This window comes from Pipistrellus hanaki (assembly GCF_964339955.1).
Source record: "Pipistrellus hanaki genome assembly, chromosome: 8".
NCBI lineage: Eukaryota > Metazoa > Chordata > Mammalia > Chiroptera > Vespertilionidae > Pipistrellus > Pipistrellus hanaki.
The window spans coordinates 54,979,256-54,999,335 of record NC_140510.1 but is presented as its reverse complement, the minus strand read 5'-3'; the positions used below and the strand labels follow the sequence as shown (position 1 = coordinate 54,999,335).

At 46.5% G+C, this 20,080-nt stretch overlaps 1 protein-coding gene across 9 annotated transcripts in view; it reads right to left on the bottom strand.

The window, feature by feature from the left end:
- The window catches only part of HDAC4 (histone deacetylase 4), a 227,139-nt gene that overhangs the window by 128,503 nt on the left and 78,556 nt on the right, over positions 1–20,080 (bottom strand). For 2 of the 9 annotated variants that reach the window (XM_084892686.1, XM_084892689.1), the window contains exon 2: positions 10,140–10,201. The exons of 5 other annotated variants lie outside the window; for them this stretch is intronic. In XM_084892686.1, coding sequence (XP_084748812.1) covers positions 10,140–10,152 — 13 coding nt within the window. In that variant the 5' untranslated portion in view covers positions 10,153–10,201. Of the gene's footprint in view, positions 1–10,139; positions 10,202–12,738; positions 12,920–20,080 lie in introns of those variants that run through there. 2 more of the 9 variants (XM_084892693.1, XM_084892692.1) reach the window with 2 other exon arrangements.

Here is a 20,080-nt window from a genome sequence, read left to right as displayed (position 1 = left end):
AAATACAGAAAAGGTGATATTCAAATCAATAATAAAGGAGAATATTTCAGAATTCCAGAGATGTAAGAGTCCTTATTTAAAAAGCATGCTAAATCCCAAGCAGGGTAAGTACAAATCTGCACATTGCAACATGATATCAGAATACAATATCCACCAAACAGGAAACAGAAGCATCAAGATGAAAACACAAATTACCTAAGAAGAAACAACACTGGACTGAGAGCTTAACTTTTTGACAGTAACAAAAAAACCAGAAGACATTAAAACAGCTTCAAACTGCTAAGTGAAATACAAGTCACCTACAATTCTATACCCAGCTAAGCACTGTTCAAGAAAAAGGGCTCTTTGGGGGAGGGTTATTTACAAGCATTCAGAATGGTCCAGTGTTTGGCATACTGGCAGAGGCTGTCCTACAGTAGTCTCTAATAAAATTAGTACCTTTATACCGAGAAGGTTGGGAAAGTACCACAATCTGCATGTGGCCTGTGTCTAGGCTGACTTCATGAGTTCTGCTGTGAGACCCAAAGTTCAAGTGAAGTTGTCTAAAATGAAAAAAACATGTCAGCAGGGCCTGTGGTTGGATCCACGTGTGCTAAATGTGTCCAAGACAGGATCAAGTGTGCTTTCCTTATTGAGGAGCGGGAAATGGTTGACAGTGTGGAAGGCACAAGCACAGTCAGCTAAATTTAAAATAGGAAGCTTTATTGAGTAATAAAAACAATGAAAAGACAAAAGAAAGAAAAAAGAGAAAAGAGACCTTTTCTAGACAAAACTTGAGAATATTTGCCACTCAGAAACTATTGCTAAAATAACAACTAAAGGATTATTCAGAAAGAAGAAAATCATATCCAAAGTGAAAGTAAGATGCTAGAAAGAGGCTAAGGTAAAGCACGAGTGAACATATAAGTAAACATAGGTAAGTGCTGAATACTAAGTTAACTCAGAGTTTCATTTAGTCACTGAGACCACTTTCATTATGTGTAACACTGTTTCTTCAAACTTATGTTTCGAAGTCACTGTCTAAAACAGCTCATTGGTTTCCTCTTAAGAACAATGTAAATACTAAAAATAAACAAGGTTCCCTCTTCACTTTGACAGTGAGGAAACTCATGGCTCAATTTCAGTTAATTTTTGAATAATGCAGGATTTACCACGGATTTCTGGGTCTACTTCTCTTTGGTAGACTATCTTTTTTCCTTTGCTCTGATTTCTTTATCTTGACTTACATCGCCCTCAGAATGACATAAGAACTAAGAACATACATCCTTAAAACTGCAATGCACAGGTACCAAAGCCCTCACAATACTGCCTGGCTTCTTCGAGCTATGGAGAGGCAAGTGTTGAAATAGGCCCACTTTGGGCAGAGCTTCACTGAGAAGAGAGTAACAGTTCATCAATGCTACTTTTATACATAGAAAACTACCAGGAATATGACTGATGGTAATCAATGCAGGGTTGCACTTGACACTACATTTGCATGGTGGAGAGCCCTTCTCTGAAATCAGCTACCCTTGTGCAAAAGCAACTACTTTTGAGAAATAATCAGCAAAAGATTGCTTATCCTTTGCTGCACTCAGAAATTAGTTCCAAGTAACCATCACTTGGGAAAGGATAAATCACTTTATGCAAATACTTTTGCAAAGGCTCTCTATTAATGCAAATATTTTGTTTGTCTTTTATTTGAATGCAAACAGCATCTGCTTTGCACAGTCAATGCCATCACTTCGTAGTTTGTGCTGAGCAGCTCTCGTGCATTCCAGCTGCTTTTTTAGAGTAGGAAACAGATTTCCAGAGAGCTAGAGGCACAATAGGAAGTTTGCTGAAAGCAGAAAGCAAATGTGCTGGATTCCTGGGGAGGCTTCTTCAGTTTTAGGCAAGAAAGAAACAAATCCAAAAATGAATTCAGAATTTACTTCTGGAGAATTTTGGCTTCGTGTGTGGGATTTTCTTTTTTAATAGTTTTGACTAAAGAGGAAATTAGGGTTGTTTTTTATATATTCCTTTGCTGGAAAAATATACTCAGAAAAACAGGTGTTGGAAAGAAAAAACTGGGCAGCACTAGGCTACCACCAGAGCAGAGACTAGCTCCCTCTGAAAGTTCTGCCTTCACCCTGCATACCCGCCTCTTGCAGACAAGGACAGTGACTCAAAGACTCCTTGCTAAAAACACTGATGTCCTAAGATCACTTCACTAAGTACTCTTTTGCTTCTGACATAATCAAGAGTTTCTAAGAGGGGTGAAATCTTAATAGTTCTTGTATCAATGATCCTAAAACAATTAATTACTAGTTCAGGAATAGTAGAGGACGGATGGATGGATGGATGGACGGATCATAATACAAATGAGGAGAGATAATCTAAAAAGTTGATCTGAGTTCTTGCAGATTTCAAGTATATTACACTTCCAAAATCTCTATCCAACCAAGAATGTCCGGAAATAGTCTAACCCTTCCATATGCATGGACTGCAGGTATTTTAACCAATCAGACCCTCTAGATCAAGCATCTTCATGGAACATACTACAAAGAAAAGGAAATGTGTACTTTCAGATACCCCTCAAAATCAACTTGCCATTGAAACTCCAAAAATATCAGATAAACATCTCCAATAACGGCCTTTCATAATTAACCTAGGTATTAATTTCTTTTCAAATTGACTAATTTTCACAGATACACTGCTATTCATCTTACATTATTCCTCTCTTCCTCTAAGTCATACAGGAAGGGATTTTGTTTCTGAAAAATACACTCTGAACAACATTTGATGGACAAACATGACTTCTTCAAAAACACAAGTGCAAGAAAAGGTGAATGGTCCTCTGATCTAGTCTCACAATAGTGAACAACCTGAAAGCTACTATATACATATATATTAAGGTTCATTTCAAGAGTTTAGAAATGAACAGCAAAATATACTCAAAGAGAGCTTTAAAAAGTAATAATAAAGAACAAAAATTATTGAAGTAGATATAAACAGGATTAACAAAACCAAGAACTGGTTTTATAAAGACAAATAAAATAGAAAGCTCTCTGGTGAGAATGATGAAAATTGTAACAACTGAAAGGGGGATTGCTCCTGGCATCTAGTAGACACCCCACCTAAGGGAAATGTGAGGACTTTTATGCCTAGGGGTGGACTCTGGAGCTGCATGTGCACTTCACACCAGTCTCCCTACTTACCAGCAAGGCGATCGTGGCCATGTTTCTTCCCCCTAGCATGGGATCTCACAGGATCAATCACATCACTGAAGATAAAAAGCATCTAGAACAGGTTCTCATCACTAGGTTTCTACCCTCTTTCAACAAAGTACAGAAGGCCTCAAGCCAGCCTACTGGCCTCTCTCTTTCCTCCCACTGGCCTCTCTTCCCTCCATAATCATAATCACCATAATCCCAACACTACAACAGAACCACCTCAATAAAATGCATGTGGAGCAGATTATTCATGAGAACATCAGCAGGATCTGGTCTGGGGTCCCTGGAGGGCAGAGATGATTCCTCCAGTCCACCGGGTGAGAGTTCCCAGGTCCCATTACCCACAGTGGTCCCACCCCTGCCTCCTGCAGAGCATTCCCTCACCTGGGGACCTGAGCCCATAGAAGGCAGGAAGGCAGCATTCATTGCACTATGCTAATGGGTCTCTCTTTCCCAGAATGGGGACTGTTGCCCTGAGCCTGGGAGGGAGGCCAAGGCACCCTTCCTTATCAGCAGCCACAAAGAAAGCCCTGCTCTCAGTGTGGAGAGCAGGAGCCACTTAGCCTTGGTCTGGGAAGGGGCTACCAGGCCCACCAAGCCCCAAAACCTGAGCATACCTCTCAAGTCTCAGGATGCTGGGCTCCACTGAAGCTCAGCATCAACACTAAGTTTTTATGGGGACATTTGTGCATGTGTGTTGGAATAGGGGTTCAAGTGAAGATTAAGATGAATTTTGTTCAACCTACCTACAAAGCTAAACAGAAAACAAGAAATGTGCACGAGGCAGTTACTGATGCATGGAATTCCATTTAGAGGCTCGAGTCACTCCTGAAAACACATTCAGACGCATGAAGTGTGCTAGAGATGAGGATGATGAGGATGGGGGGAAGGAGGAAGGTCTTCTGAGCAGATGTGGAGACAAGGCCCAGAGTTTCCACAGATGAGATGACAGCACACGTGGCTCCGTCCCTTGGACAACACTGGGCCTGAGCAGGGAGTCTCTAAAGACCTCTGATTTTGTACATCTGAGGAATACCCTGCGACCATATGATGAAACACTTTTCAACTATTACCAAAACGCTGCCACAACTCCCCAAGGACAAGAGGGCCTACAGGGACCCCTGGTTCCTTTCAGGGCCTGAGGAGCAAAAGGAAACAAAGACAGTGTGGCTGGCTCTGTCCTTCCTGCCTGAGCACTGGAGGTCCCAGAGAAAACCAAGAAAGCAACTTCCTAAAAGGGGAAAGCTGTGACAGTGGCTGTTGCCTGGGGTGGGGTTGGGGTGGGGGCGAAGAAGGGTTAGAGTGTACTGGTAGCCCTTGCAGAGGCCGAGGAGCCTTCCCTCATGACCCTGGTCATAGAGAGGGGCAAGGTGCTGGAGCTCAGGCACCTGTGACCCCAGGGAGGACTCGCCTGCAGGACCATGCCTAGCACACCAGGTGGGCTTGCAGGAGGTGTTTTACCAGAAAGCCTTTCCTGCTGGAGCTCAGGCTCAGGGATCCTAAGTTTCCATGATGCGAGAGGGAGTTTCGTGGAATTACAAAAACTTTGGTTTAATAACACTCTTTGGAGCCAGAGTAGTAATTTGGTTCTCTGCGTAATTATAAATAGAAGAGATGTATTTTCCTTGCAATTTTAAAAATAATTAGGAGGAAGAGGAGAGAGGTAAGCTTTGTGAAGGCAGAGATTACAATCTAACAGAAACAGACCGGAACCTCTTTGCTTGCCCCTTCCAAGTTAGATGTGGCAGAGGTGACGCAATGTCGTCCTCTGACAGGCCCACCTCCAAGATCCAGACACTTGTCCCAGCACTCATGCCAGCACCACAGTCCCCACAGAGGTGCACCCAGGCCCTATAGTGTTCACAGCCACATGAGTGTGGGAGAAGGGCTCTGAGGCCTGCCCAGAGAGCCTATTTCCAGAACTGCTGCATCTCTTCCATGAGCAGGTAGGTGCCCCAGGCCAGGTTTGGGAGGGACTCTGACAGGAGTGTCTGTGCATACCTGAGTCACTCTGGAAGCCTCTCTAGGTTCCACTAAAGTCCACAGGTCAGTCCCAGGACTGAGACTGAGGTTGAGGATCTGCCCTACAGACAGATCCTGAGCCTGTCACACAAACCACCACAGTCACTGCTTCAGATCCAGAATAGGAATTCAACATCTCTTCAGTCTCTGCTTACTGTCAGGGCTCCAGCCTCTGAGCCCAGAAATCAGAGCTATTCCAACATCAGAGGGGCCACTGAAGAGCTCTCCTGATGCCCAGTCCACTGCTCAGTCCTCAAGCAAGATAAGTCTGATCCTGGTAGCATGGATCATGGTGCACCCAGGTAACTCTTGGCATGTACATCCAAGGGGTACTGTTGGGGCTGGGGAGGGTGTCTGCCCTTGGCACAGTCCGAGGACAGGGAGCCAACAAACAAAGGGCAGCAATGCATGCAGCTCACAAGGGTTTTGTTCTAGAAGGAGAAGGGGCATCAACCACATCTGAAAGCACTCACCCGAGGCAGGACAGAGAGGTGGGTGACACTGCCTGCGCTGCCAGGTGTATGAGAGGGAAACAGCCTGATGGAGTGACACAGAGTTCAGCCATTTGGATGCCCAGAGGCCCCAAGGAGGGGCTTGGTGAAGGAAGGATAGAAGGATACACAGCCCTGGAAGGAGGAGCAGCTCACTTCCCAATTCAAATAGGAAAGCCCTCAAGGGTCTACTTAGCCTGACCAGGGGGCCCTCCTGGGCTGCACATTTCCCAAAGCTCATCCCTAGGAGCCTCCTAAAATACTGGCTGGAATGGAGAGAAGGAACACATGTCCCCCAGCAGTATCCACATTTTGCTTCTATCAATTCAGCCCATCTTCAGCCAGGACTGGAGTACCACTGAAGGTAAATTAGGCTTAGGTTTGCAATTTCAGCACAGGCATTTCCAAAAGCAATTTATAATTATGAGTGTGCAGAAAGAGCATGTGGCAGGAAGTGGGTCTTTGGGCTGGTGTTTAAATGTCTGTTAAGAATTTGCTCATGTGAGATTCCTTGGGAAAAGGGCAGCTAATGCCATGGTTCACCCTGGAAAGAAACCTGGCTGCCCACACAAAGATGGGACAGCAGCCACAGGAGACACAGTGGGTGAGTTAAGGCTCTTTGGTCCACAAAGGGCTAGCTGACAACACTGCATTTCCACACCTGCCCACCTGTAGAGGAGCTATGGGAGAACAAGTCAGCCTTTCCAGGTGAACTTAGCGCTTTGCAAGCACCTCTGTCTCTGTCCAACCCTCAGGAAAGAGAGTGCGGTTTCCAGGCTGCCAGGGTCTGTCTCATGAGAGGGCTGCACTTTGCTGGAGATACCAGGGTGTCTACACCTGCATGGAGGCAGGGGACTGCTTGTCACCCTCAAGATACCTCCCCTTTCCTCCTATTTGACACTGATTGGAATACATTTGACACCGATCGGGATACATCCATGCTGCTTGTGGCATGGCTGCCTCAGAACTTCCCAGGTTCAGAGAACACCTCGCCTAGACTTTCCTCTCCCACCACACAACAGACCATGGGTAGGCAGGGGTGTAGGGCCCTGGGAGCAAAGGGACCACTGAAGCCAAGAACTGAAGTGACCCCGTAGCCCAGACATTTTCCTCAGCTGCTGTGAGCGCCCCCACCCCCACCCCAAACCTGGTGTCACCAAAGGAAGGATGCCACTACCTGGGTTATTAGCCTGTGCACCAGGCCCAGGCTCAGCATGCAACCACCTGACTCCCTAGCTGGCCCGTCCTAAACAGGGTGCTGACACATCTCTCACAGAAAAAATCATATATTCTAACCATGTTCCAGAGATTTCATAAATCCAGAGATTTCATAAACAAAGCCACAACTGGCTTCCTGTTCAAACCTGTGACTTCTCAGTTAATACAGCAACAGAACTTTTTTAAATCAGGAAATCACTCTCAGTCAGACAATGGGTGTGACTTCAAAAAAAATCACTTCTCCCAATAAGTCAGGGGCTCACACTCAAAAACAGGCCTCTTCAAAACAAAGAAAGCCCCCACTGTCAGGCACCTCAGCACCAGCCTTCAAAGCCACAAAGCCAAGTGCCTGGCTCTTTCCAGGTGCTAGAGTGGACCCTGCACTGCCTCTGGATCCACTCTCCCTGGCCTCGGTGGGGGCACCCAGATTCCCTCCTCCATGTTGAAGCTGAACCCTCATGTGGAAACTGATAAAATCTGAAATCATTAGTGCCCCAAAGTCACTGTCAGGGGCACCAGGGCCACATCACAGCCAGGGTTCCCCAAAGTCAGTAGAGACTGCCAACCCCCTCCAGATGCCATGAAGACAGCAAACATCTATGACTTCACGGAAGGGCTCCCCGCTCTACAGCAGCTATAGAGAGAGTTGTACACTTAAGAAACCAGCCACAAGCCGGAAACATTAAACCACAGCTCAGGAGCACTTCCTCAGGGGGAGCACCAGGAGGGTGTAGGAGGCCCAGCAGGCTGGCACCAGATCTCTCACACAAAAAGGCCTGTGCAGTAGCAGTCCTGTGCGTGTGATCACAACAGGGTAATGGAGACTGAGAGCATGGGAAAGGCATCCTCCAACCCCCACCCCTAGGGCCTCAGCTCCTGAGCTCAGGCCTCTCTCTTGGGTAGGACCAGAGCCTACTGGAGCTCAGCTGGTCAGTTTTCAACATGAAGTCTACTATTGCTCATTGTTTCTAGCTTCTGGATTTTTGGATAATTCCATACACATGGTCTTTCAAATGTCATCCCATCTAAGAATGAAGGCATTTTCCTAAAATGACAGACCATTAAGCAATTTTCAAAAAAATAAACACCACACTATGAACTGCCTGTAAATTGCATGCATATTATCAGAATCCTCACTTATCTTAATTAAATCTAAGGGTTATCAAAATAGGAAATATTTTTTTACATGTCATTTTTTAATTTGTCTAATTCTTCACTCATTCCATCTGCTGAGTTACTCCTTTCAAGGTATGAGTATGTGCTGGAAGAGGCAAAAAAATTCTCAGCAAGCCCAAAAGAGCTGGTGACCTGCTGAATAGCCTACTCCAGGCCTGAGCCTCTCCTGGGATGGCAAAGGGGCCCTCCTGGAGAGAATACCCAGCTCTGTACTTCAAAAAGAGAAAGCAAGCCAAGAGATATTGGAGGGAAGTTTAGAATTTCTTGGGGTGAACTGTGATTTTGAAAAGATGCTAAGTAAATAAGGCATATGTTGAGGAGAAAAATACTCATCTTCATAGTGAAAAAAGGTCTCTCAGAGTTTTGACTTATCATAACAAAGAATCAAAATACTTCCTCCACACTGACTTTTCCCAAGCATCTCCACAAACAGCTTTATCTCAGAAGTGCCAGGAGAGATGGCATTAGGAAGCACTAAGAGGCCATGGGAAGGTAGGGGCTCCAGGTGGTGCTGAGGTAGCCAGCTGACTACCCAGTCTCTTGTCCCAGATTCGAGAGGCTCCCAACAAGATTTCCCAGTAAACTATATAGACTAGACTGTGAGAGCCAAACTTCTTTATGCTTTTTCATCCACCTTAACATAGACCAGGATCAACAGAGAAAGGGGAAAAAATCAAAGGTTCTGGGAGGGAATAAGCCTCAGCTTTTTTACAAAGAGGCCTCCAGGGGACCTCTGGACACTGGGATCATGATGGGCTTGGGGCCAAGGGGCCAGTTAGGGGACAGGTACAGGAGAACCCAGGACTCAAAGAGACTTAAGGAGCCCCATCCTCCTCAGCCTCCAAAATGAAAGGGACAAAGAAGAAACGATGTGGGAGGAATGAGTTCAGCTGCTATGAAGGAAGCTACCAGCTCTGGCAGGGAATACAGGGCCAGTCACCTGTATGGCTGGGCCTCAAGCAACTGTATTCTCAGCCGCTGTGGAAATTTCCACATCAGCACTTATTTACCAATAGGTGGAACCACCCAAGCACCTGTCATCACACATATGTACACCCATACATTCATGAGTGTGTACGCATAAGTGTATAACAAACATGATGGGGTTTGCAGGCTGGAGAAAGGATCAGGCAACCTCTACGCATTTCGGGTGGGTGCCCAGGAATACTCGGCAGAGCACTCCTTCCACTCGGTGTTTTGGGTTCAGCATCAGGGATGACCCCCTGGCCAGCTCAGAAATGAGACACTCTCAGAGGCTCCCATGGGCCAGCCACTGGGATGGATGCCCTTTTCAGGCTCCGCCATGTATTCAGCAACCAAGTTCCTCACTGAAGGTTTTATGGGAAGATCACTCAAACCATGTCAATGTACAGACACTGACAATCTTACACATCAGCCATAAATGGGAAAGGACACACTGTATACACGTAACAAAAGGCAGAAAGGACACATGATGGTGTTGGGGCCTGTGTCCTGTCGTCCTAATGTATGGCTCATCAGAACTTGCCAAGGCTTCCTAGGTACCCACTCTTCAAACAAGCACAGTGGTTGTACCTGATCTCTGTCTTTCAATAATGCCCTTACACGATACAAACAGGCGACTCTGAGAAAAAGAGTCAGCTCCGTACAGGCGGCTCTGAGATCACAGAGCCCAACACCCTTTCTGGAGCAGGGAGGCTAGTCCTGGAGACAGAACCAGGGGCTACACAGGAGTTAATTGTGCCAATGAAGAGCTGCCTGTCCCCATCAGTACATGTGAAAATACATGATGATAAACACAGAAATCTGCTAAAGGCAATTCAACAGGGAGGCAAGTTCTTGACAAGTGCAAATAATTGTTGCCTCAATGGGACACTCATTAGCTGTCCTCCCATGTGTTCCGCTAGAAGGGAGCAGAGTAAGTTGACACCGTGCAAAAATCAGGAATTACTGCAGCAAAACAGAGCAAATGCAGAGACAAAAAAAAAGGAGAACAACCAGCCACTTAATGGAAAGGATAAGACAACCAGCTGATGCTGTGAATGGGTGTGAATATTACCTGTGAGCAGCATGTGGAGATTTAAGTGGCTCTTACTTCAGACCAGTACACTGTACACGGACCTTGGAAAAAGCAAACACAGAGTAAACCATATACTGGGGGCTGGCTGGTGACAAGGAAAATGCGAAGTGACCCTTCCTCATTGGGAAAGGCGGTAACTATCTGGATTGATACTAAATATACCCTGGTTAGTGAGACAGCTCAAGAGACACAAACCATACATGAAGGAAACAGAAGATTCAGAATTAAAAACTGATACAAAGGTTGGTGTTTAGTATGTTTTATCTTTAAATGGCCTAAGACAGCAGCAGCCTATTCCAAAGTTTCCAAGTTTCACAAAGTGCATTCTAAGTTCCAGTGTTGTCACTGCCAAGATGCTCACCTGGACAGTTGAGATCCGCCTCCTTGTTCTGAGTGACTGCTCAGTATAATCCCTTACAACCGGCAGCCTCCTTGTAGCTTCCACCCACCCACAGTGAATCCACCTGACTCTCAGGCAGGTGCTGCTGTCATCCCACTGTACAGACATGAAGCTGGGGTGGCCGAGACTGATGACAGTGGGTGAATGGTGAGCCAGTTGTGCACCCTGCCGGCAGGTTGCAGAGTCCATGCCCTAGCCTCCCTCCCAGGACATACAGAATCCCACAATTAACCTGCGGATATGGAAATGTCTATCTGTATGATACATGAAGCATTCTAAATGCTGTGGAATTTTTGTTTGGGGAAGGGAGGAACCACTCTAATGCTGGGATATTCAGCGAGACCAGCAATAGTAAACTCAAAGAAAATTCACAACATGATGCCAAATTCCAACAAACTGCCCACAATAACAATGAATAAAACCATGGTTAAAAATCAGTGCAGAAACTTGGTTCTCTCTGTGAAACTTTCCAATTAGTTGGCCATTTTCCCATGGACATTCAAGTAAAAACAACTGTGAGAAAGTGAGCCACCGTGAACACTGCACAACCAAGAAATAAGCCCCTGCTAACAGCCCCAGAAGCCTTTTAGCATTTATTCACATTTTACCCAAGTCAAAGCCAGCAGCCCTAGGAGGAGACCTGCACTGTAATTTTCTATCCAATTTGACTTTAATAAATAATTCTGATGACACCAAAATCAACAAGAAAGAAAAGAAAAAAACAGATAAGCTGTACTTCATCAAACCTAACAACCTTTGTGCTTCAAACGTCACCATCCAGAAAATGAATCACAGATCTGATAGAAGAGTTGTATCTAGTATATAGAAAGAACCCTTCCAACACAATAATAAATAGGCAAATAACCCAATTTGAAAGTGTTAGGCAAAAGATTTGAGTAGACATCTCTCCAAAAATAAAAATACAAATAGTCAACAAGCCCATTAAAGACTTACTGTGGTGATCACTTTGTAAGGTATATAAACGATGAATCACTATGTCATACACCTGAAACTAACATAATAATGTATGTATAAATAGATTTTTTAAAAACTGCAAGCAAAGAGAGAAGGGGAGAGAAGTCGTATATGAATCTCAGTTGACCCTTGAACAACCAGGAAAAATATGAAGCAATATTGATACAACTGAAGTTTTAAACAATAAGTACTTGACAGCATTAAAGTGCCAACATTTCAGTTGTGGTAATGATATCTTTTATAATCACGTGCACACACCCAGTGAGGAAGAAGGGCCACAGACTGGCCGCAGCTGGGTATGGCTGAAGTTGAGGATGGCCATCTGGTCATTCCTGATCCTCACTTCTTTTGCTTTTGTGTTAGAAATTTTCCATAATAAAAAATTGAAAGCTACCTCAGGACAGGGCTGGATTTGGACTCCAGTGTTACTCTGTCCATGTGGTGGCTGCTCGGTTGGTGTTTACTAGCTGTCTGCAGGTTGCTTACAATTCTGGAAGGCCACACTATACTCAGAGACTTCGGAAGACTTCACCCGCACTAAGTTTCTCTGATTCCCTAGAGCAGCTGCACCTACATACAATTCTGATCTCTGCCAAAGTGCCCTGGAGCTCTGCCTTGCTTCCAGGGCTAAGGTAGGGGTTCACTGAGAGAAGAGGACATTGGGAAGGTGAGGGCAATATCCTCCTACGATGCAACCATAGCTGTGATTAGCCAAGCAACTAGGATATCAGCTACAATTTAAACTATAATAATACCGTAAAAGTTACTTAAAAAATAAAAACTTAACTTGCCTATTTCAAACAAAGCAAACAGTAAACTGGTGATGCCACAGGAATCTCTGCGATTCCCCTGGCACGGCTCCTGGGACCACATGGAGGATACACCTTGACGGGGAAAGGCTCACAGTCCCTGAAGCATCTGCTTGAACAAACTGTGTTGCAAACAGTCTCCCCAGGCTTGCTCTTAGGCCTGCCCTCCTGCTCTGGAAACGTCCTCCCTATCAGGTCTCTGGGTTATCATGGGGGCAGGGAGCAGTGACACGCCTTCTCAATGAGTCTGTCTTACAAGGAATTTTTTCAAAGAGCCACGTCTAGGACAATTCTGTGAAATGTCAGAGAAGAAAGCTGCTAACACTCCCATGACTGAAAGCGTCCCTCGCCCAGGACAGAGTGGCCAGGAGAGAGAGAGAGAGAGAGAAATTACCACTGCGGCTTGGCGGGAATGGCGGGGACGGTGGGGGCGAAGCTCGCGGAAGCCACCCCAGCCTGCAGCCTGGACCACCGGGGTGAGCGGCCGGCCCTCTGTGGCTGTCCCTGGCGAGTGTCCCCGCGCTGGACTCCAGGCTGCCAGCAAAGCCTCACTCACTGCTGCTTTCTTCACATGTGGTTTGATTGACGCAAATCAAGAGGCAAGCAAGTGATTCATCACTGTCCCAGCACCGCTCCCACAGAAATGGCAGAGCCCAAGCTTGCTGAGTCACTGGAGAACATTCCCCTCGCTCTGGAGGCGCTGCTGGTCTGAACTTCCACATGCAGGCACACATTTGGGCTCCTAAGTGCGGCAGCGCTGGCAGGACCACAGCACAAAGAAATGCCGGACACTAGTCCTGTCAACCAGCAACAGGATAGGGGGGGTAGGGGGACCAGAGTGAAGAGGCAGTGGCAGTGACCACCAGCCCTGTGCCTGCTCAGCTGGTGAATGCATGCATGGGCTGAGGACACTGGGCGTGGATGCCCTTATACACCAGCTCTAACCTCAGTCCTTGGTCCTACTTCTAGCATCTCAGTGCCACGCACACCAGGATCCCAGCCTTCCAGGAGCCCATGGGGAGGTGACAAGATGAGGGGCCCCAGAAATCCCCTATGGTGCCTAGTGTCACCCAAGGGACAAGGAAGACACAGCCCCACATCGCCTGCCTCAGTTGGAAAAGCCTCCCAGAGAAGGAGGTAAGCAAGAACTTTCTATTATAGGTGGTGGGGGTGGGGGCCGTCCAGGCAGATGGAACAGCACGTGCAAGGCACAGCAGGCTGACAGAGATGCAGTGCAGGGAAGGTGGCCCTGAGGGGTGGGAGGGCAGCACATGAGGCTGGAAAACCACAAGCAGTCAGAAGGGATCCTGGGTGCACTTCTCCGAGGGGAAGAACCATGGAAGGGCTTGGGAGCCAACCAACCCAGGAGACAGCACGCCAGTCAGGATTGGCATTCCAAGCTTCCCCTGAGAATGGGCACAGTAATTTCTTTCCTGTTCTCTGTCTCATCAGGCCTTCCTGAAGGCACAGGATGAGGGCCCAAGGCTGGGAGGGAAGATGCACAGGGGAGAAGGGCCTCTGTCAAAGCCAAGTGCAGGTCCAAGTGGGCACACAGGCCACACCCCAAAGAGCCATACACAGATGGAGTGGGAAAGAGCACACTGAAGGTCTCCACAAAGCTGACACTAATAGCATAGGGAGACCCACCTCTGATCCCACCACAGGGCCACCATGCCGTGCGGGTCACACAGTCGGCATCACTGGGTCCTCTAAAGCAGAAGAGCAGCCCTGCACGTAGCTGGCCTGCACTCTGCACCCAAAGCCCTGGCCTGGTTGCCTCTGCGTCCCCACATCGCCCCCAAAGCACTGGACACAATGCACTGCTGCTTTCCCAGCAATTGCATCCTGCGCAGGGACGTTCCCCAGGAGCACTGGCCTTAACTAACTCCAAACACTCGGGTTCTCAAGTCTGGCGGACACAAATAAGACAACTCTTCTCCCAACAGGACAATCTCCACGCCGAGTTCTCTGCCGGCTAAGGCCACCTGGAGACTGGGGTTTCTGAGAAATAAATTTGTGCTCAGCAACAGCTTCAGACCATTATGTTATCAAACCCTCCACACAGATGGGAAAGAGAGAAAACAGATCAGCAAGAGAGTGGCAAGCCCAGGGGTGAGGAAGGTGTGGTGCACTTAACTCTGAGTGAGCCCTCCAGGGCAGTCAGCTGAGAAGTGCCTCCCCAGCCAGGATTCCTGCCACCACAGCATTTAAGCAGCTTTTAAAAATACTTGACAGTCTAATTTGCAAAGAAAAATTTTTGAGTATGGAGACATATTTCCTACTATGTATCAAAGTAACTTGCTGAAGGTTTTGGCTTGCTTTAGCTTACCTTCTAAGAAGCTTCTCGATCCTCCCTCTACAACCACCTCCCTTCCCCTAACACTGATGCAGCCTCTTCAATAGGGAAAGACTGATTCAGGAGCAATTGTAGAGAAGTCTGGAAACTGGAGAGAAGGGCAGGGCAGGTATGTGGCCATATCCCCAGGCAGGGAAAGGAGCTGGGAGGTGACTGCTCAGCGGCAGTGGCCCACAGGCCCTGTGCCCTCTCTAGATCTCAGAGCACTTTCAAATTCAAGTGTAATAATGGCCTTTACTTGCAAAAATAAAGCCATGATTTGCAGTCCCCTGGAGACTTGCCTCCTAGAGGGTGAGGCCTGTGATCTGTGCCTTCAGAAGAGACTGTGTTTTATCTGCTGAAAACAGTGACTAAACAAATGAATTATTAAATGAATCAATGAACAAACTGTCTACCTGGCACTAAACTACAAGCTTACACTCAATCCCTTAAGCCTTATGACAAATGCATAAGGTAGGTTTTGTTACCCCCATCTAACAGGTGAGAAAGAGCGAGGTGCAAAGAAATTGGGCAACGTTCCCTCTATTTGAGCTGCAAAGCTGGATGCAGACTGACCATGCTTACAACAAAGTCAGTCTCCTCCACTGTCCCAACAGAAACCAGAGTCCTGGCTCCCAGATGGACCACGGATGAAGGAAAATGTCCCACCAGGAGGATAGGTGTTACAGAGGCAAAGGGAGGAGAGAACACACACACAAAAAGAAGCAAAGTCATTAGCTGCAGATCTCCAGTGAAATACCCACTGTGCCTCCTGCCAGTAGGTGACAAATGGGACCCAGAATTAACCCCACCCAGCCAGGCTGCAAGGAAGAAACTGGAAGAAGGCTAATCAGTGAAAATGTTTCCATAGTCCTCCCCAGCAGAGAAGTTTGGCTGCATAATTAGAGATATTTCTCCTGGGAAAAAGAACAAATGCAAATTCTTCTCGCTGGGTTTCTCCAGCCTTTTTTAAAGTGGGAATGTAACTCTCCACACATTCCAGAACTTATACTGTGGCCAAGGACCATGGTCAGCCCACCTCAGGAACCTTCACTATCAGGGCCCTTAAATCTCTCTCCAGAGCACACTTATCTCCAGGAACTTGGGATTTCAGGCTTATCAGCTGAGAAATTGGTCACTGTTGATAAAAGTTCCTCCTATCACCTGAGATGCACCCTGGCTCTATTTTGTTAACCATGGAAAGAAAACATTTTGGTAAAAACAATACAGAACATGCCATATGTAAACATACACTGTACTGTATTCGCTTTCATTTGTAACTATGCCAACATCCCATGAGATGGGGACAAAGTGAGAAACCATTTGTATCACCTAAAGAAAGCAAGCCACAATACCTCAGACACACTTGTTCCAAACTCCTCTGTGTGAAATTCCCAAGAAGGTGGACAAAGACAAAACAGTTTCAGAGTGGTTGGCCACAATAAACATTCTGGAACCTGTAACCAACGAAGCTATTAAGTGAAGGACAGGGTAGTTGTGAAGAAATTAGCTGGACACAGGCAAAAAACATATAGAGTAAAATGTGATGGCACAACATTTGTTTACTCAGGACCTCTGGCAGAAAAAGCAAAGAAAACGATACAATGTTTGAAGAAGCACTGGCCGAGGGCTTCTAGCATTGATAAAATCACAAATTCACAAGCACAGAAGGAAAACGTATACCAAGAGACAAAGGTGTGTCCATACTAACACATCTGCACAAAACTGTGATGATGAAGACAATGTTAGCGGTCAGAACAGGCCGACATGGGAGGGACAACTACTGTGCAGGCATCTCACTTCACCACAACCACAGGAGCCACAGACAGGAAGAACACCCTACCTGTTGCAAAAGGTGGGGGGAAAAGGTCCTCTTGAGATGTTTTAAATGATCCTTCAAGAATGTGGGCAAGAGACATTTTTTCAGATAAACAAAGCCATTTTATCATCACTAGACCTTCTAACACTATTCTTGAGGGATGTGCATCAGGTGGAAAGAATGGGACCAGGAAGGAGGGATGCAGCAGGGAATAAAGAGCACCTGCACCGGGACACCACAGGACTGGAGATGATGTGAGCACTGCAGGTGCTGAGGATTGTGCACTACAGGAGAACTGGGTGTTGTTAACACCTGACATTAGGATTGTCAGTGTAGGCAGCTAGTTCGATATTAACAAAAGAGAAGGGAACAAAACTAGCTAAGCCTAAGTCTGATTAAGTCTGGAAGATACTGCGTCAGACACCACAGGTGAAAGCTGAACCCCCACTAAAGAGATTCATTTCCCTTTTCCCCCATATAGGGAGGAAGGACAGGCTTTCCCATCTCCCCAGGGGACAAGCATTCCACTTGCCTGCACTATAGGGGAGGAATAAACAATAAAGGGAGAACTATGCAATGAAGAAACCAAAACAGTGCAGGGATGAGGCAAAACTTTGAGGCATGGGCAGTAGATGTCAAACAGCAACATAAATGGGCAGAGTCTAGCCTGGGAAAATCTGAGGAAAGGATTGTATTGGATAAGGGAGAGGGCCCAATATAAGTCTGTGAAGGATGAGGGAAAAGATTGGATAGTTTGAAAGAAAGCCTATTCTCTTCCAATCCTGAGGTAATATAATCAAAGCTTAACAAAGGCCCTACTCAGTAGCACTTATCAGTTCCTCCATTGGTTTGCCTGCATTCTCTCTTAGTAGCAGCCATGAGGCTCTAAGTGCAGGTCCAAGTTGGGTCCACGCAAGGGCCCGGGTGTGGCAGCGCAGCTCCAGTTGGAGTGCAGCCAGGAACAGCTAGCCAATGAGAGCAGATACTATGTTGGACTACTGGAGCCCAAGGTGATGGCATCACAGTTCTGTATCCTGAGCCTCCTGGTGGGCACTTATGCTCAATGCTCACCAGGCCCAGGACTTACTTCTTCTGGAGAACTGAGCTGAGCCACCTGGTGGTGGATGACACATTAGGCACCTGGGGGCAGTCCTTTCTTACTGCTCCAATAAATCTTACCACCACACCTCATTCTCGTACATATGGGTCCCTGAAATATTTTTCTCATGACACCATGGAAGAATCCTATTTCCATGGCAACAGGATGGTGCACTTGTCACAATTAATGAACCAACAGTGATACATTATCATTAGTTAAAGTCCATACTCCATGTAGCTTTCTGAGTTTTCCCTCAGTGTGCTACAGGAGCCCACCTAACATTCAGTGGCCATGTCTCCTCTGGCTCCTGTGGGCTGTACTGGTCAGCTATTTTGTGGAGTGTCCCTCAGTTGGATTTACCTGATGTTTTTTTTCATGGGGTTTTGTGTTTTCAGAAAAAACATCCCGGAGATGAAGTGCCCTCTCTTTATACTATACCAAAGGAGTACACCTATCAACACGACTTTCAAAAACCAGAATGAATATGAAAATACTAGGTGCCAGCACCTGTTGGATATGCCTCATACTGGACTTCAAGGCAATGTGCAGCCTATATAGGAGAAAGGCTGAGGACTAATGGGCTGCAATTCAACCTCTGAAGTTAGGAATGATACAAGATGACAGCCAAAGAAAGTAGAAGAGCGGAAATTTAAAAACTAGAAAGCAAACTAAAAAGGGAATAACATCAAACATTGGTTCTTAAAAATTTAACAAAAAATGGTCAAAAGAAGAATATATAATGTTTGAAATAAAAAAGGATACATAACTCCAAATTCAGTAGATATTTCAAAAGATAAAAAAATATCATGAACATTTCATAGCTATAAAAGTAAAGATTTAGATAAAATGAACAAATTCCACCTGAGCACCTTCAAACAGAAACCCAAGTTCCCAAGGAAGAAGAACCATCACAGAATCACCCTCTAGGCTCTGACAACACCATTTTGTGGTGAAGCCTATAGCCTATGCCAGAGGGCCTTATGAGAAACCTGAAACTAGCAAGGAAAGAAGGTTTAAGGTCATCACAGGCTTGCCAGAGCTGGCTCTGCTGACCAAGGCGAAGTGTAGGGTTGGGGTCCTTGCAGTGAGTGCACAGGCCATAACAGCTGTGACGCTGAGGAGCACACTAAAAATAGCAACATTTGTTTATATCGACTGAGAGCGAGCCTTTCAGCACTTTGGGAGGGTTGTCCTGGGGTGTAGGCAAGGGCAGAGGCCTGAGGGACATGCAGTCAACAGTGGGGACTTCAGAAGAACATCATCTAGAAAGGGTGGAGCAATAGATGACTCGGGAAGTGACCAAATTCCACCGCAGTTTTCTGGTGCTTGGCCTCTAAGGGGAGCAGATGCTCGGTAAGGCAGGGTTGGGCCCAGCGCCAGCCTGCTGCTGAGACCTCACAACTGAAAACAGCTTTAAAGGACAACCTACAATTAACATGGGAACAATTATCTTCCTAATTTAGGTTAATTCTACTGTGCATCGCTGGTTGGCAGGTTGTGGGGGGAGGATACACTGGAGACATCCATGTGGGTGCTTTTTATTTTCTTCTCCAAGGCCACACATTTTAAATATCGTAAAGATTTAAAACTTCTGCCAGCTTCTTCTAGAAAAAGGGCCTAAGCTCCCGATAGATAGCTCCTAACTCAGGCTGGAGCCTCCTCCTGGAAGTGGCAAGCTGCATGTGCAAGGAAACAGAACCTTAGTTCTGAGGAAATCACAGTGCAGCCCTGTCTGCAGACCCCCATGCATTCCTGGCAGGAGGAGCACAGGGCAGTCCTCACCCCAAGGCAGTGGGGCTGAACATGGGGTGTTCTGACACACACAGCCCTCAGCCCTGGGAGGCACCCGTCTCAGCAATGCTGGTGCTGCAAAGCATGTGCAGAGACTCGGGCAGCAGCCTTTTCTAGAACACCTGCAAGGCTTAGGACCACAGTCACAGTGAGGTCCTGAGGCCCCAGGCCTGGCCTGGCAGTAAACAAAGAGCTCTGGCTGTTGCTCTTATGTGGCAGGAACACAGACTCTTTCAGCATTTGTTCTTTGTCAGAGGCCTGACGTAAAGGCCTTTGAGAGCATCTGCAATGAGAATGTCAACTGCGGGTAAATACCAATGGCCTCGGCTGAGCCAAGAAATCTGCCAGGCAGCCTTGACCAGGCAGTCCCAGCAAAAAAAAAACACAAAAAAAAACAGAGCAGCCTCGGCCACTTGGCAGGGTCTGAAAAACACACACACCCTCTCACCCTTATTTAAAATGAGCACTTTTACATTCAGAAGAGCAAATGAGTATGCCATCTGGACATAAACACCCAAGTTCATGGGTGTGACCAGGTCAAAGGGTGTGCCATTTCCCATGTGAGGACCAGTGACTGAATGGGGCAGGGAGTGGACAAGATGCTGTTATTTTTTTTCTTTCTTTCTTTCTTTCTTTCTTTCTTTCTTTCTTTCTTTCTTTCTTTCTTTCTTTCTTTCTTTTTTTCTTGTTCT